The following is an 18662-nucleotide window of genomic DNA, read 5'->3' on the forward strand; positions in this document are numbered from 1 at the left end:
TGACAGTGACTTTTAAAGTCGTTGCTGAAAATCAGACTTTTTGTCTGAAAGTTAGACTTTCTATAGTGCCTTTTTTTTTCGCCACAAAAAATTTTGAGGTTTTGCGGTATCTTTTTGTGTTACCACTAAAGATTTCCACTTTCAACAATGACAGTAGATATCATCACCCAAACTTACTAGTTTTAGTGGCGACAAAACAAAGTCGCCGTTGAAAGGCACTTTCAGCAGCAACAACTTGTCACTATTGAAAGAGACTTTTAGCGATGACTTTGTTTTGTCGCAACTGAAAGTCTTTTATTTTTTTCCAAAAAATAATTATGTTTTTGTTCATAAAAATTTTATTCATCAATGTAATATATTATTAATAAATAAAGCATTTTCACACATTGGTGTGTTTAGAGCGAGAGAGTTTGAGAAATAAAGTGATGTTGGTGCATTATTTTTGTTACAGAGATTATGTAAAATGAGTGAGAGTGAGAGAGGGAGCATGAGAGGGGGTGTGCATAGGAAATATATCATATTTATTCTACAATTTCTGATAAATTAATAGTTATTAAATAAAAATAAGAAAAGCTGAAAATATACGTAAAAATAATATATGATGTGTTATAAATTTTTTTTCACTTTGTTGAAAGTATCATTCAATGACGTCACCACTATAAGTGGAATTCAATGACGACATATAGGGTCACCGCTGAAGGCACCCTTTGTGGCAACAAATGTCGCAACTAAAAATACACTTTTAATGGTGACTTATTTTGTCACCGCCTATTAGTATCAACGACAGTTGCCATAGCAGCAACTTGGTGGTGACAAAAAGTCACTGTTGAAAACCTTTAGAGGTGACTTTTGTCGCCATCGACAGTCAAAATTTTTTGCAGTGTTCTATAATTAAAAAAAAAGCTTGTTCTTGTAAGATATGAAACATACTCAAGTGTTTGTTTTGGCAAATAGAGTTTATTTATGTCAAATGATATAAATCAGATTAAAAAAAACCTTAATTATATAAACGGCTAAATACCTATGTTAATAATTAATTAAATGATATATTGATGATAAGATTACATGGATATTACGTTAATTAAAAATAAAAGTTAGAAAAAGATCTTGTCGGGTGGGGAAAAATTCATATTATTTTCAAAATACATTGTGAGAGACATTAGAATGTAGGATAATGGAAGGAAATTTAGTGTTTTCAAATTTATATTTTGATATTTAATTCTCCTAATTTATTACCTCCAGTCTTTTTTTTTTTTTTAGGTGAAATATTACCTCCAGTCTTTAATATAATAGCTAGATAACTAATTCATGAATATTAAAAAAATTAGTTAAGTTAATTATTTATTATAAATATGTGCAGTCTTTTCTAAATTACCCTTATTAATCATATGCATTAGAACCATTTTTTGATAGAAATTCTTTAACATGTGCAATCATTATAGGGACTATTTTGGAGAAAAATAGATAAATCACTGCTACAATGAAGACATTTTACTTCTGCTTTAGATGACTTTTTACTTCTATTTTAGGAGGAAAATGAAAAGAAAGGACATAAAAAGTACTTTCTTTTTACGTCTATTGGTAACAGAAGTAAAAAAATCAATCATTTACTTCTGTTTTTTCCAAAACAGACATAAATATATATAACAGAAGCAAAAAAAAAGTGACGTTTTACTTCTATTTTACAAAACAGAAGTAAATAGTGTGACTTTGTACTTCTGTTTTATCATAACAGAAGTAAAAAGTTTTCCTATTTATTATTGTTTTCTTAAAACAAACGTGAATGTGCTCTTTTTTCTTAAAAAAAAATCACTTCCTGAATACCACTTGCCATACTACTAACATACCAAAAGAACAACTGTAACAGCTACTTTCCAACAAGTTGAAATAGTCTAACATTTAAACTAGTCAATATTTTCAGCAAACATATATGAAGATCATAATTTCATCAATACATTAACACATTAACTAACTAGTCAAAAGAACAAATTGCAAAAGTCAAAATTGATAACCTATTATCTCTTAACATAAACTTTATCAATCCCTAGACCACCATTCTTGAAACAGTTGCTGTGCCAAAAGGTCTCGGATAAAATCAATATCATCAATGGTGTATGAATAGTCATTATCAAAAATCTATAAATTGACAAATGAACAAATTTAAACATATGAAGAAAAAAAAAGTAACAATTCAATTTAAAAATCCAACAACTACTACAAAACCAAAATTATATTTACTTACCTCTTCAAATTTCTCAGTACATCCACTCTCAATAATCTCAAACATGTAACAGATAATGTAGTATCCGCACTCTGTTAACCCTTGTTGCTTATGGCACTACATATCATAAGGAAATGGTATAATGCAAATGCATATATGAAATAAGTGTCATCAATGAAAAGACTTCAGTTCAAACTACTTACATTGGGACATATCCAAGTTGTTAGGCCATTTTTGCCTATACATTTCCCACTCATTATATAATAAGTCTTTAAAGCCCTAAAAGCAAATTAAAAGCATAAGTTAAACAATTTATAGGGAAAACCAAATTATTGATCCACTTTAAAGTACTTGCGAGTTGAAGACGCCCTTCATCTCACTGCTTGGACCACAACCCAAAGAATCAAACTAGTAAATGATGTTGTCGATGGGGCAAGAAACACACAAACTCTAATGACAACTGCAACATAGAGTAGGATTTATACATTTTTGGATATCACAATAATCCTTAGCAATTTGAATATGTGTAAATAAATATAATTAAACTACTTGCCCTCCAATAATTGGTGCTAGATAACAAGGTAATTTGGTGTCTCCAATTGTATTGTCCACATATCTCATTCTCTTATCTAGTGGCTTTCCTCTAGACAGTTGCAGGGCATAAAAATCCATACGAGTGTCTTTTCTTCATTGATGACATGCATTTGTTATGGAACAAGCTATCATTGAATTGAAATAAGATAATAATTAGTAACTATGTGCAAAGTAAAAAATTAGAAGTTTAAGTCAAAAATGAAAAAATAAACTTACATGCTTGCTAATTGAACCCATACTATGTCCAACTCCTTCATAAATAGGAACTTCCTGATATCTTTGTAGTCAAGTCCAAAGGAATATGATTTTTCTTCACCCACAATCCCCATAGGTATCTTTTTGTTGACCTTGTTAATTGTTTTATAGTCCTCATATAATTGTGCCAAGCACGGATATCTACCAACAGCTCTAATGAAGCATAAAATAAAGATAAGTATTATAAGTATTATGTTAAAGAAAATTCACATATTATAATGAGACATTTTCTTACCATCGCAAGTATTATCTCCTCACCACCAAGATGTCTAAGCCAAAGAATGAAAGTTCCTATTGCCTGGCCTAATTTTACAACTTCAGCAGTCAGGAATGGCACATTCGCACTTGCCTTTCCCTCTCGAACATCCATAACAGTAACCCTCACTTTGTCCTCTTGAATTTGTTGGTGATGTATGGTGCTCCCTTGATTATAGAGGAGAGCATCAGCAACAACAAGCATCCTTGGAACCTCTAAACGAAGACAACACTGTCCAACATCCACCGTGGGACTACTAGGATCATGCATTCCTAATACCCCGGTGGATTACAACTGTCTTTGGTGCTTTGAAACCTGGGGAATCCTAAATGAGAGAAGTGCAAGTATTACATTAAAGACGAGAAAGTTGGGAAAACTCAATATTAATTTAAGTGAAATTAATTGCAAACCTGAGGTGTGGATTGTTGTTGAACTATCCCAATTTGTATGCTAGAGGCCATAGATTTTATCTCATCACGAAGCTCAGCCATAAGCTCTTGTTGAAGTGACTGACGTAGCTAGGCCTCAATCTTGACCTCAAGCTAGGATTGGAGCTCGTCACGAACTTGGTCTTAAAATTTAGCTATCATCTCATCAGTAGGTTACTTTGTAGAGAAGCTTGTGAAGTTTGTCCAAAATATTGGGTAAGACCAATTGTCCTCCCTTCTCCTCTAACATGTCTGGGTTGATTAGGCTTCCCAATCACTATTGTTAAAATGTTCATCCTTCCACTCTGACTAAATGAACCTTCGCCAAGTGCTTCCTACAACATTTTTAGTATGATAGAAAAAGACAAAGTATAAGGAATATTAGCATAACTTAAAGTTATTTGAACTTTACAACTTCCAATTTTTTAGCAATCTTAGCAACTGCTAGATTAATATATTGACCCTTCTTCATCCTTGCTTCCTTCCATTTTCTTTGATGTGGAGGAGGAGGTAGGGCCTGAATAACAATACTAGGATCTGATTTCACAGCTTCCTGCATCACCTTCAAATCATTCTGCATGATCCACTCCTCAAGCATCTTGTAACCTCCACGAGACAAATAGTGCTAATATAAATTTTTAGCTTGCCTTTCTTTATTCATAGCACTTAACTCCTATAGACAAAAAAAACAAAGTAAATTGAGTAAGTAAAGTAAATTAAATCAAAATTAAATATTTTATAAGGAAATGTACCTGGAATTTAGGATCATGTTGTGATGTCACAAACCTTCTACAATCATCTCGATCAAGGAAGAGTATTTTTTACAAGGATCGTCTTCCTTCTTGGCCCCTCGAACATACTAGCTCATGAGTATGTGCTTGGAATCTTTCTAGTGTTGACGAACTTACTACAACAAATGCTTTTTCATTCGCTCAGTAGGAGCGATGTCATACATTTGCTGCAATTAACAATATATATATTTAAGTTAAAGATATTAGTTATAACTATATTTACAAAAAAAAAAAATCAAATAAAAATAGAAAGTGATATACCAAAGTATCTTCCAAATCCTATCCTTTGTTTCCCTTGATATTGACTTCCAACTAGGCCACAAAATGTTAACTTTGCTTTGGGCAATGGAGCCTATATAGCTAATGAATCTGTCCTTCTCTGCACCAACTGGATTCATATTGACATCAAAATCCACATGTTTTTTTTGAATACGACCTTGACGTACTACTAACTCTGTTAGTCTTGTGCTACCTCTACCCATTCTTGGTGGCCCATTAACATGATTATTGTTAGAATCCTCCTCCATATTTCTATTAGAATCCTCCTCCATATTCCTATTAGAATCCTCCTCCATGTGCCTATTGAGAAACCAAAATTAGATGGATAAGTAAATTATAATGAAATGCGTAAAACATAAATAATAAAAAGTACATTGTAGTTAAATGAATGAAACAAAATAACACACAGTATATTGCAAAATTACATTACTTAGTCTAACTTCATACGTTGTTCCATATCCCTTCACAATGATCATCTCTCACAGCATATTCATCATTAGCTACCAATTCTACTTCACTTGGTCTAGGTGGATTTGAAGCAAAAGATGACGTCTCATCAAGATTCATAGTTGGATCATCGTCCTTCTGTTTTTTACTTTGAAGAACAATTGATAATTTTTTATTTGCTGGATCAATAACATAAAACACTTGTTCGTCTGGCTTGCTAAAATGAAGGGTTGATCTTTATACCTAACCCTATCAAGATCAACTAATGTAAATCTAAATTGTTGATCTATTTCAACACCATTATTGTTGACCATTTACATTTGAAGACACGAATCTTGAAATTGGTATAGTTTACCTCCCATATCTTTTCAATAACTCCATAACAAGTCATGAATGCCACTTTGGGGTTTTTATCTTTTGAACTAGAAAAATGCATCGCTTTAGCAACTACTATTACCCTACTATTTTGCATAGTACTTTGTTATCTTGAGCTTTTGTGTAGAAGGAATATCCGTTTATGTCGCACCCACTCCAAGTGATGACTTCAAAATGAGGACCCCAAGCTAACCATTTTATTGTATCAGACACATTGGGTTCTCTTAAAACCTTTTCATTGAACCATGCTATAAATGTTTTATTATGCTTATTAGCTCTCCACATATCATTTTTCTTTGGATACTTGTCTTTTAAACTTCTTTTGTGATCATCTAAATGCGACTGTACTTCTTCCATATTATTCAATATGTATAAATGTGCTTGTAGAACTTCTTCATGACTCATACTCTTCACTTTGAGCCCTCTTGTTCCTTTACTTATCCCCTTTTCATGCCGAGATGGTGCCTTAGCTATTGATAGATATGCTTTGCAAAATTCCATAGCCTCTTCCACTACATATCTTTCAATAATTGATGCTTCAGGTCGATAAGAATTCTTAGAGTAACCTTTTAAGACTTTTATGTATCTCTCAAATGGATACATCTATCTTGGAAAAACAAGGCCGCAGAGTCTTATCTTCCTCACTAAATGAATGGTCAAATGCGCCATGGTATCAAAAAATACTGGAGGAAAGTGCATTTCTAGCTAAGACAAAATAACATAACCCTCATTTTCCAATTCATCCAACTTTGCTATGTCAATAACTTTGTTACAAATAGCATTGAAGAAGATACATAATCTAGTTATAGTGCTCCTCACATCATCTTTCATTATGCCTCGAATAGCCACTGGTAATAGTTGTTGTATTAGTACATGGTAATCACGAGACTTTATTCTCACTAACTCCAAATCATCCATTGATACACGCCTTCTCACATTAGAAGAATACTCCTGGGGCACCTCGATGCCATGCAAACACTGACACAAACTTCTTTTATTGACTTTAGACAATATGTGGGCTGCTGGTTCCATATAAGTCTGCTTACCACCCTCTCTTAATTGTGGATGTAAACATTCTCGTATTCCCATTTTAGCTAGATCAAGTCTTGTATTAATTCCATCTTTAGTTTTCCCAGGTATGTGCAAAAGAGTACTGATGAAACTATCATACACATTTTTCTCCACATGTGCTAATATAGAAGATCAAGAAAAATAGACCTCTTTTTCCGTATGTTCTTCTCACTTACAACCTTTTTAATTCTTACCGAAGATGACACTGATTCTTTCTACTCACTGACAAACTTCCTCTCCAGTTAATACATTTGGAGCCATGCCATGCTCTAACGAGCCATTAAAAACCTTTTTTAGTCTTCGATCATAGGTGGAACCAATCAAGAAACCTCCTGTGACCGAGGTAAACTGTCTTTCTTCCATGCTTAAGTTGGTGGAAGTATGTGTCTGCTTCACATATAGGACATGCTTTATGCCCCTTCACACTATATCCTGATAGATTTTCATATACAGGAAAGTTATATATCGTTGTGAAGATCATTGCATGTAGCTCAAAGGACTCCTGCTTATATGTATCAAACGGATCCACGCCTTCTTCCCACAACATCTTCAATTCTTCAATTAAGGGTGCTAAGTAGATATCGATATTGTTCCCCGGTTGTTTTGGTCCTAAAATCATCATAGAAAGTATCATCTACTTGCACTTCATACATAACCAATTAAGGAGGTAGGTTGTGTAAATCACCAAGAGTACTGGCCATGCACTATGTGTGCTAGTAAGAGTACTGTAAGGGTTGATTCTATCTGTTCAAAGGCCAAGCGAAGGTTTCTTGGTTCAAGCCTAAATTCCGAAAACATTTTACCTATTTTCTGCCATTGAGGAGAATCAGTAGGGTGCTGAAGATATTTTCTATCTAATATTCTCTCATCAAAATGCCATCTTAACTTATTTGCTTTTGTTGCATTAGCAAATAAGTGCTTAAATCGTGGTATTATCAGAAAATACCACAACACCTTCAAAGGTTGCCCTTTATTTATCTCATCACCATCATAGTTACCAGCACAATCCATGTTCTTTTTCAATTTATATCGTGAAGTTTTACATTTTAGGTACTCGCGTAGACCAGCATGAGCCAATGGGAGGAAGAGACGATGCAAAAATCAAGATGGAAAATGAGGGAGTTGTTCGCGGGCTGCTAGACTTTAGCTTAGGCAAATTTTTAAAAAAAAATCAGGCCCCTTCCCGTCTATTTATTAATAACAAATGAGAACATCGATGTTTTTTGTTGTTCAGTTCGTTGAGACAGACAAGAATACTCACTTTTTTCCTCCTCAATTTTATAAACAGACATAAATAGAAGAGGTAAAAAGTATATTTCTCGTAGTGAATATGAAAGACAAGATGGATTAAGGTTTTATGTTTAAAACCAAATTAAATGTATAGGTAGTTCTTATATTAAAACCGGAGTTAGTGTTAACTAATTACAATTTTTATCATTTTCTCCAATAAATATTATTCTTTCTATGTCCTTTCTAATGTTCTCTTTATGTTATTTTGGGCGAATTTCAATATCCATTTACACGCTTCAGCACTGAAATTATGGAAATTCAGCATACAACTTTAGTATGTATTATGTCTGATTATTTGTAATAAATATATGCTAACTTCCGTGAACTATTTTATGTAATCATGTGCAATTTGAAATTACACCTTGATGGGAATCTATTATAATTAATAGGGATATTTTGAGAAAAATATCAGACAAACTGGATTGAGGTCTTGTATTTAGAATCAAATTTAATCTTCAATTAGCTCTTATATTGAAGACCTCATATGGTATTTACAAAGTCAATATAATAATAAATGATGATTAAAATCATACATTAATATAAAATATTTTTCTCGTATCCTATAAAATTAGAAAGTTGTTGAATTTTAAATAAGAATTAATGTAGTTTAAGGTTTTCATTGGTTGACCAGAACATAATTTATAGTTTAACATACATTAGCTCAACAGTAATGATGAATGATTAATGTGCGGGGCTTCGAGGGGTAATAAATTCGTTCCTTCACGCGTCCGGCCCCCGTGCCCATCACTTCTTCACCGCTAGTTGTAAAGCGTTGACTGTGTTGTTCATGTTGGTTAACCGTTGCAGTGTATTAATGGTCTAGTCAAACTTCATAATAAATAAACAGTCAATTTTTTAATTTTTTATTTTTCAACTTGAGGATTAAGTGAAAGGATCCAGGTGGTGCAGTACTAATTCCAGTGCTCATGGCCAAATCTATTTTCGACGCTGATTTTTCCAAAACCATTCCAGAGCTCATTCTTGCGCGTTCCATGTTCTTTCGTCGTAAACATCCTATCTGTGCCCATTTCAGAACCTTCACTATTTCAGGCTCACTTTGGCGCCTCAAACTGATTTGAAAATGTATATGTTCGGATCACAAAATATAGGTGTTGACTGCATGTAAATCAACATTTAAACCATTTTTTTAAAGTCGGACTTTGTGAATAGGATCCTCTTATCCATGGCCAAACCTATAATGAACTATTCCCCTGCTCATATTTATAGGACAGAAAGAGAATCAATTTTTTGATCCTATTTATAAGGCAAAGAAAGAAAATTTTCATATAAATGTAAAATTTTATCCTTCATTTAATATGGTGTTGATTTTGTTCTAATGAGTATTATATTAAATAAGAACAAAATTAGAAAGTTGTTAAATTTTAAATAAGAGTTAATAAAATTTAAAATTTTTTTTAATTTGTATAAAATACGTTGAAAATGACTTATAAATATGAGTAATTAATTTTGAACTTTAAATTTGAATCTAGTTTTTCACAGTAAACTTAGCTCCAAGAACGGAACACTCTTTGACCCAAAAAACAAAAAAAAGAAGAACGGAACGCCCTGATAAGGTGGAGAGAGAAAAGAGGTCAATATTAAAAATGGCATGCACGAATTTTGAGTGTTTCAGTAAGGATCATTACTACAGCAACGTAGCAAACCGATGAATGCATTCATTTCTATCAACTACCAACTCTTCTTACTCTTTTGATGGCCTCTTAAAACCTTTTCTTCTTTCTTCTCCCTCTTACCCTCATCGATCTCCGAAACCCCCCAACTTCTTCCCTGCAAAACCTGACTTTTTTTTCCTGTTCTCTTGAAATGGCTAGGTGTTTAACGTTGCAGCCTCCATTATCAATGCTTGCTGTGCTTTGCATGGCGCTGGTGCAATCAGTAAGAGGGCAGAACAATGGGTTTAACAACAGAAGAGAAATGGTGCCTGCCATGTTCATATTTGGTGACTCTCTCATCGATAATGGCAACAACAACAACCTTCCTTCATTTGCCAAGGCCAACTATTTTCCTTACGGCATCGACTTCAGTGCAGGCCCTACTGGTCGCTTCTCCAATGGCTATACCATGGTTGATGCAATAGGTGCGTGATTGATTAATTTATTTCGTCTCTTGTCCTGCCTCCTCCATTTTCTTGTTCTTCTTTGGCTTTTTCTATTTTGTATCAGAATCTGAATATTCAGATCAGATGCCTCGCTTTTCTCTTATTCCCTATAAAAGATTTTCACTATGTTAAATTATATACATATTAAAATAATTATTTTGAATAAATAGAAATTAAAAAAAATCAAATCTGGATCATCTAAATAAGATATAGACGATTCAGATTTGATAAGCTTACGGTGCTCATCAAAGTGATAAATATTGAAACTATTGAAACTGGTTCCGTTGAAGCTGTGCTAACATTTTATGGTTTTAAGTATGATGCGAATAGAATATATATGTGCACTTGGGATTAGACACTTGTATGACTTATTTCAGTGTTAGTTTGGTAATAGAAAAGGAACTTTAACCATAAGGGTTTGCTTTTTGAGAGGCAGATTTGAAGTATAGCTTCACTCTCTCTCTCTCTATATATACATGTGAGTGTGTGTGTGCATATATATATATATATATATATATAATAAGGAAAAATTTGCAGGTGATATATTAAATTCTCGCAAGTAGTACGATTGCTTACTAGCAAGACTCCATTTTTACGGTTGAAACTATTGTTATTAACAGATATCGTAGAGGAAGTAGAGTGAAATTTAATAGGACCCACTAATATATATTTAAAAGATGAAAAAAAGCTAGCCAAGTTATAAGTCAAAGCTAGAAGGACTACAGGTTTCCGGAAAAATAGAAGTATAATTGTATAAAGGAACACTCAAGCACACACTCAAGTTTCTGCTTACCCCCCGCTAAACCCTTCCTTCTTCTCTCTCTGTATCCGACTGCACACACTCCACATGATCTAGGCCAGGCCCAATAGATGAGAGCCCTTTAGCTACGGCTCCATCAAAATTTTCTCATCTTGTCCTTTTCCTATTATATCCTTATTTTGTTTTGCGGAGAAATATCTTTTTCATCTGCACTAAGATCATTCGGTTTTTCAAGAGACATAGGCGCCTTATATGTCATACTCACTTAGATAACCTTACCCCATTTACATAAATGGTCAAGTAAGGAGAAAGATACAGAGGTGGGGCCCATCTACCAGTGTGAGCCTCTCTCATAGTTCTCACAACTAGTTTTATCCCTTCTTTCTTGACCGATATAGAGTATTAATGTGATTGGTTCACATATTAAAACCAGATATGATAGATCTGTCGTCTCATGTGTCGTAGCACCATCTCAGAGTAAATGATACAGTAAACAATATATGGGCAATGGGCTCTTATTCGGCATTTTGGCTTCTGTCATTCTGAAATAAACCAAGCTGTATTGATTTATCCTTTGTGCGTATTATTTTTTCCCATAATTACATGCATATAATAATTAAATTTACATGTAAATTTGATGTGTGCATAAATAATGATGCAGCTGAACTGCTTGGACTTCCGTTAATTCCTCCCTACTCTCAAGCATCAGGAAATAAAGTGCTTCATGGAGTTAACTATGCTTCAGCAGCTGCTGGAATCCTTGACATCACCGGAAGAAACTTTGTATGCAACTAACATAGAATCCTTGACCCAAGTATTTTCCATTTAATTATGGATCCCAAACTTTATTGGTTTTAATTGTTGCTGTTCAATTAAGGGAATTTCATGCGTCTTGAGCAGGTGGGGCGCATACCATTCAATGAGCAGATAAGGAACTTCGAGAACACATTGAATCAAATAACTGCAAATCTTGGGGCAGATGAAGCAGCAACAAGCATTGGGAAATGCATATTCTTTGTAGGAATGGGAAGCAATGACTACCTAAACAACTACCTTATGCCTAATTACCCCACTCGCAATCAGTATAACGCTCAGCAGTATGCTGATATCTTGGCTCACACCTATACTCAGCAGCTCACAGTAAGATTATATTGTATCGACCCTTTCAATATTTTCCAGGAAGATCCCTGAAAAATTAACCAGAAATTTATGACAGAGGCTTTACAATCTCGGAGCGAGGAAATTTGCGGTTGCAGGGCTGGGCTTAATGGGATGTATTCCCAGCATTTTGGCTCAGAGTATGAGCGGAAGCTGCTCAGAAGAAGTGAACTTGCTGGTCAACCCGTTTAATGAAAATGTGAAAGCCACTTTGAGGAATTTGAATGCCAATCTTCCAGGTGCCACCTTCATATTTGTGGATGTGGCCACCATGTTCCAGGAAATTCTTGCCAATGCAAGATCTTATGGTTAGTCTAATTTAAAAAAACAAAGAAAAAACTATTTCAGTATTCTAATTCTAACATGGTTAGTCTCAAATGATGGTTTTGTGATGGACGAGCAGGGTTTAGTGTAGTGAACAGAGGGTGCTGTGGGATAGGGAGGAACAGAGGCCAAATCACGTGCCTTCCATTCCAAACGCCATGTCCCAACAGAAGGCAGTACGTGTTTTGGGATGCGTTCCATCCAACAGAAGCAGTCAACATTCTGATGGCAACCATGGCTTTCAATGGCCACTCATCCTTTGTCTATCCTCTCAACCTCAACCAGCTTGCCCAACTCTAACTCACTTATTCATTTCTACCAGATCACACATCTATTATATGGTGGCAGAGTCCCCCCACCCCCTCCTTTTTTTGCGTTATTTGCTGTTATTTCCTCACAAGTTATAAAGAAACTTTCGTCTAAAAGAAATTGGATTTCCATGCCTGAAGTCGAAGTCAATACTCCCAATTTTAAATGTATGAGCTAATTGGGAGATCGATTTTCTTTGGTTTTAATTTTTTTAATTTAAAATGTAGGATTTAAATTCATTTTATCTCTTAAGTTTATAATTTTTCCTAAATGTGAGAATTTGGTATATCTGGAATGTAGATCAGTATTTCCGGTATCCACATGGAACAATCCAATCACGTTGGCAAAGTCGGATTTTTCTTATACAACAAATATATCTTTGAAGAAAGCATGAGAGAATAGGGAGAGAGGAGAGTTGCAGAGGGAAGAACTTATAAGTCTCTGAAGAGTGTTTCACACTCACATATACATCATGCTTTATTAAGTTTTTGAACGCAAAACCGTTTCCTCTAAAAGATAAAAGGGTTTTTTACAAGTAGTAATATTTAGTCTTTAGTTTATTATATCTTAGACCCCAAACCTTATGGGCTTGGGCCTGATCCACCCCAACAGAAAACAAATCATGTTCATGACACATGTAAAAGGAATTTTTATGAATGAGTTCTGAATGCAAATTATTAAATGGGTTATTTGAAGAAAACCAATATAGTTTATTTATAAATAATTAATTTAACTAATTTTCATAATGTATCCAAATTAATTATCAAAGTGTTTGGTTTTGATATCTCAACTATTACTTAGCCTTTATTCCCAAGATGAAGCATGAACAAAAAAAATGACAAAAGCATTAACTATACCGTCTTCAACACATTGAGACATCCCTCTTGGAATCCTCGGTGTCTTGAGAGAAGCATGAAGATTGACTAAAGAAATGAGTAGTTGGTGATAGCATGCCAAGAAATGTCCAATATGGAGGTCTTGAAACCCAAGAAATACTTATCCAGTTAGAGGCCCAACCAGCCCTCCAACGTGTTCAAAGGATTTATAGTTTCATAATGCTTACATGGAGGATGATATGGATCATTGCTTGGATAATGACATGGACACATGCGGAGCTTGACGTGACATATAGAAGGCCACCCCGAAAGCCACCATGGCATGTGAGTCATCAGAATGTAAACACTTGGACCTTAAGAAAAAACAAAAATGCGTTCTAAGAGCCCAAAAGGAGATTTAAAGCCAATTCCTATGTAATTAAAGGCCCAACACAATTATATGTGCCTGGAGGAGTCCATTAGAGTTATAATCTTTTAAATTGAGGTCCAAATGCATTGTGTGATGGATCATAGGAGTTCCAGAACGTGATTCAACCATATGCAAGCCCAAATGGGTGTCTAAAAGGCCCATACATGCTTATGGACGTGAATAGCAGTTATGAAGACCTATTTGGAAAGTCCAAGAAGATTCAAGAAGCATCAAGAGTGATCTTATATGATTTTATTTGTTTTAATTAGTTTCCTATTTTACAGTTTCCTATTTTGTATTGATTGCTTCTTGAAGGCAAAGATTTACTTATTTTGTATTGCATTAATGAGTAGAGAGTCAAATAATATCCTTCTCATTAATGAAGGGATCCTGCTAGGTAGTGTGTGATCTAGATTATTCTATCTTGATTAGCAAGTTAGAGTATTCTAGAAAGTCTTTTGATTTTCCTAATTTTGTTGTATTTTCGCATCTATTTTTGATGCATTTTATTTACTTAGCGTTTTAGGCTCTAAAAACTTATATTGGGCTTTTAGGGCTTAGGTTATCAATTAGGGTTTTCATTTTAGGGTTTTCAAGAGTCTTAGTCTATAAATAATTTAGTATATACTCTTTTCAGAGGAGATGATTTTGAATAATTAATAAAATGAGAATTTTATTTCTCTTTGTGTGAGCCTTGCTTGCATTCTCGTATTCTCGTGAGAATACTCGACAGTATCAAGGGAGTGATCAACCTTGTGGTGTCTTCATGGTTAGGGTTGTAAGAGACAGGTTCTCTTAAGGTCCTATCTAGATCAACCGTCTGTTCGTTACTTGATTCTAGCCGGTCCATTCATTCCTCTCATATCAGTTGGAAACCACTTAAAAGTGTGTGTGTAAGTATGGCACAAGTACAGAACCAAATAACCCAATTTTGATGGAATGTGAAGATGCTGATCGCACGAAGAATGACCATAATTCGACCATATGGAACTAAAATTTGACAGACGTGTCTGTCCCTTGGACAAACGAAATATTGAGATGGCGAGAAGCTATATGGTGAGAGACGGAGTACAAGTCAACGGATAAAAGGAAACATTCAGACTCATCCCCCCCCCGGGGGGGATGAAAACATTCAGGTAATGAGAAGCTACGGCTTTTACAAGTCACAGTTTCCCACCTTTTCAACTGTCGTCGGAAGAGAATGAAAGATGCATATCGCTAAACAGTGGCTTCTTGACCCAACAGGTATTTCAGAAATGAGGGGGGAAACACAAAAGCAATCCTATAAGTACAGCCTTTATCAACAGAAGAAGGCAACAACAGGGTTTCCTATTAAAGAACAAAAAAAAAAAAAACCAGATGCCGGCTCCTCTTGCAGTCAACCGACCCTATCCTCTCTTTTGGAGTAACTCGATCCACCAAAAAAATAAATAAATAAACTCTCAGCGGCGACATTAAGGATCGCTGCTAAAAATCTTACTTTTGCTAAAAGTACTTTTTAAAGTTACTACTGAAAGTTAATTTTTAAAAGTCAGACTTTCAATGAATGTCACCACTTCTTTTAACGGCAATTCAACATGACTTTCAACGGCGACACTAAATATCAGCGCAAAAAGTCTATTTTAACTTTTTATTATTATTTTAAGTTTTTATTAAAAAAAATCATATTTAGATAATAATTTTATTTATTAATATGATTTGTTATGACAAAATAAAGTATTTTTACATATTGTGTTAGAGAGAGAGAAAGAGAGGGTTAAAGAAGTAATATAGTGTATGTGAGGGTAAAAGAAAGGGAAGGAGGAAGGAACGAGTGTGTATGAAAGTGAGATATTATAATTGTGTGCACGTGAGAGTTAAATTTTCATAATTAAATTTCATTATTTTTTATATACTATTTTCATATTTCATAATTATAAATATAAATATTAAAATAAATAGTATAATAGCTTAAATAATTAGAAATAAAAAAATATAACAAATAATATTGTATGAATTATTTTTTTTAGAGAATAGATATTTTAATCAAATAAGAAAATTAAATATAAATATTTAATAATAGTATTATTATTTAACAATATTTAATACAATAGCCGTCGAAGGAAAGTTTTAGCGACGACATTTTTTGTCGTCCCTGAAAATCTATTTCAATATTTTATTACTATTATATATATTTGGTTTTACAAAAATTATCACTAAATTCATTCTAACTCAATAGCAAGAAGAAGGGATGTAGAAGGAAGAGGTTAGGAGTTCGAACCATAGAAAGGCCATATTTATAGTAATAATATCCAGTTCATGACGTGGCGTGTCAAGGTGTAGACACGTGGCATGGTGAGGTGTGCGAGTGACTTGGCAACACCTGGCAAGTGATGATGTGGCAGCAGTTAATGACAAGCTTACGATGCTGTGGTAGCGATCGACGGTGGTCTTTTCTCTGACGACACTTTTAGCAGCGACTTTTCGCTAAAACCATACTTTTAACGGAGACTCTTTTGTTGCAGCTGATAAGTTCCAATAACAGTCGCTACCCCCTAAAAACTTTCAACAACAGTCTTTATTGCCCCTAAAAGTCAACTATTTTGTAATATTCAGCCTTAGGCAAGTCTATTTTTTTCAACTTTAATAATTGCTAGAAAGGATCTTGACTCAACCCAAACCTCCCCCTCCCCCCAAAAAAAAAAACAGACAGATATATATGGACAGTAACATATCAAGAATGCTTTCTGCATTGATGGAAACCTTTAGTTCATATCTTCCTAACAAAAGAAAAAAAAAACAAAGGAAAGAAAAACAACAGCTGAAGCATATCTTTGGTAAAGGGTCACATCTGCCAGTGGGCTCGACCAATTCACAGTCTGCTTTTGCGGCGACGACGGAGAAAGAAAACTTCCTCGGCCCAACCCCTCATGACCCATCTTCTACCATGCCGAGTTCATCCTAGAGAATCAGAAGAAGCGAAATGAGCAAAGAGAATTATCGACTTTAATTATTGGGAAAATGAGTGAAAAAGAACTTAGAAATTATAAAATCTCGGAATAGTGCACTAAAATTGCATGATCCCATTTAAATGTGGATTTTAAAATTCAGCCAAAAAAACATAAATGCCCTTTATTTTAAAGGCAGCTAGGAATTTATCGTGTAAAGGCGAATGTATAAATGTGGAATTTGATCCTACAAGCACTCACTAAAAATATAAGTGATCATTGAGCCACTTAACATCCTTAATATAATAATGTAAAACAATACTACTTCCAATCCTTAATATAAGAGCTAGTTGACTAATTTGATTAAATTAAAAAAATTTGTTAAGTTAGTTATTTGTAATAAATAAATATTGTCTTTATTAAAATATCCTTGCTAACCAAGTATATTAGTTAGAACTATCATTATTACAAAGACGACTCAGAAAAAAATAGATAAATATGAGAGATAAAGAGAATTTGGGTCTTATATTTAGATTCAAAATAAAAGTCAAACAAACTTTTATATTAAATGTATAAGATGGTATGTAAGTTAACCGTTAACTTTTGACTATAAATTATTAATAATTTTTGTTTAACCATTCACTGCACCTTATTAACTATTTATCATAAAATTTTTAGTAATTAATAAAGCTCCTCACTCAGATTATTTATAAATTTTTTTTTAGTTATTCACTACATTATATTAGCTATTTACTATAATATTCTAGTAATTAACAAATCATGTTTTCTAAATTTCAAAATTGTTAAAATAAATAAATGAAGCCCTTTCACTACAAGTTATTCACAACTTTTGATTATCTAGTAACAATTAACAAAAGTTTCACAATTAGCTATTATTATAATAATTACAGTAAATAGATAATGAAGTACGGTGAATATTTAATCAAAAGTAAGTAACTTATAGTTAAAGGGCTTAATTAATTTATTTTAGGAAAAATGACAAAAAAAAAAGAAGTCAAAAATTATTAAATCCTAAATCAGGCACTTTATTTAGTATTGACAATAATAAATTTACAAATAACAACAGATTATTATTGATATTCTTTATTTAGCATTCAGTAATTTTTAACTTCTTTTTGTCATTTTTTTATTTTACTAGGTTTGAAATTCAGAAAACATAATTTTTAATCGTTAACCTGTTATAGCTTATAAAATATTTTGCATCGCTAAACAAAAGTTATATAATATAACTTGTTAATTGTTAAATTTTTACAGTGAGTAGTAAATGAGGTGCAGTGAATGGCTAAATAAAAAATTGCAAATAACTTAGGGACAAATGGCCTCATTTATTTATTTTAACAAGTTTGAAATTTAGATATTGCTAATTACTAAATAATTATAGTAAACAACTAATGAAATGTAGTGAATACCTAAACAAAGGTTATAGATAACCTAAAAAACACTACTGCAAGGAAGACTTTTTACTTCTGTTTTGCATGACTTTTTACTTCTGTTTTGCATAACTTTTTACTTCTGTTTTGCATGATTTTTTACTTCTGTTTTGCGGGGGATATGAAAATAAGGGACATAAAAAGTACCCCATTTTTACTTCTGTTCTGAACAGAAGCGAATAACGGTATTATTTACGTCTGTTTTAAACAGAAGTAAAAATCACTTTTTTACTTCTGTTTGTGCAAAAACAGACATAAATTCACGTCTGGTTTTGGTGAAACAGACGTGAATTTATGTCTGTTTTGTTAGAACAAAGGTAAATTGACGTTTGTTTTGGTGTAAAAATAGACGTGAATGTGCT

At 33.4% G+C, this 18662-nt stretch overlaps 1 protein-coding gene across 1 annotated transcript; it reads left to right on the top strand.

The window, feature by feature from the left end:
- Positions 1-9831: 9831 nt before the first annotated feature.
- LOC114757167 (GDSL esterase/lipase At1g71691-like) lies at positions 9832-12772 on the top strand. The gene is made up of 5 exons (XM_028946194.1): positions 9832-10105; positions 11548-11669; positions 11787-12026; positions 12103-12352; positions 12448-12772. Exons 1-5 carry the CDS (start codon positions 9832-9834, stop codon positions 12666-12668), a joined length of 1107 nt encoding a protein of 368 aa, XP_028802027.1. The 3' UTR covers positions 12669-12772.
- Positions 12773-18662: the final 5890 nt, after the last annotated feature.

The sequence above is a fragment of the Neltuma alba genome, unplaced genomic scaffold (genome assembly GCF_004799145.2).
Source record: "Neltuma alba isolate B1F8T4 unplaced genomic scaffold, ASM479914v2 tig00000201_pilon, whole genome shotgun sequence".
Classification (NCBI taxonomy): domain Eukaryota; kingdom Viridiplantae; phylum Streptophyta; class Magnoliopsida; order Fabales; family Fabaceae; genus Neltuma; species Neltuma alba.

Bases quoted from the DNA above. Each gene is read 5' to 3' on its own strand.
- LOC114757167 (XM_028946194.1), top strand. From the start codon at position 9,832: ATGGCTAGGTGTTTAACGTTGCAGCCTCCATTATCAATGCTTGCTGTG. The intron at 10,106-11,547 runs GTGCGTGATTGA...ATAATGATGCAG, and splicing joins TACCATGGTTGATGCAATAG to CTGAACTGCTTGGACTTCCG. The intron at 11,670-11,786 runs GTATGCAACTAA...CGTCTTGAGCAG, and splicing joins ACATCACCGGAAGAAACTTT to GTGGGGCGCATACCATTCAA.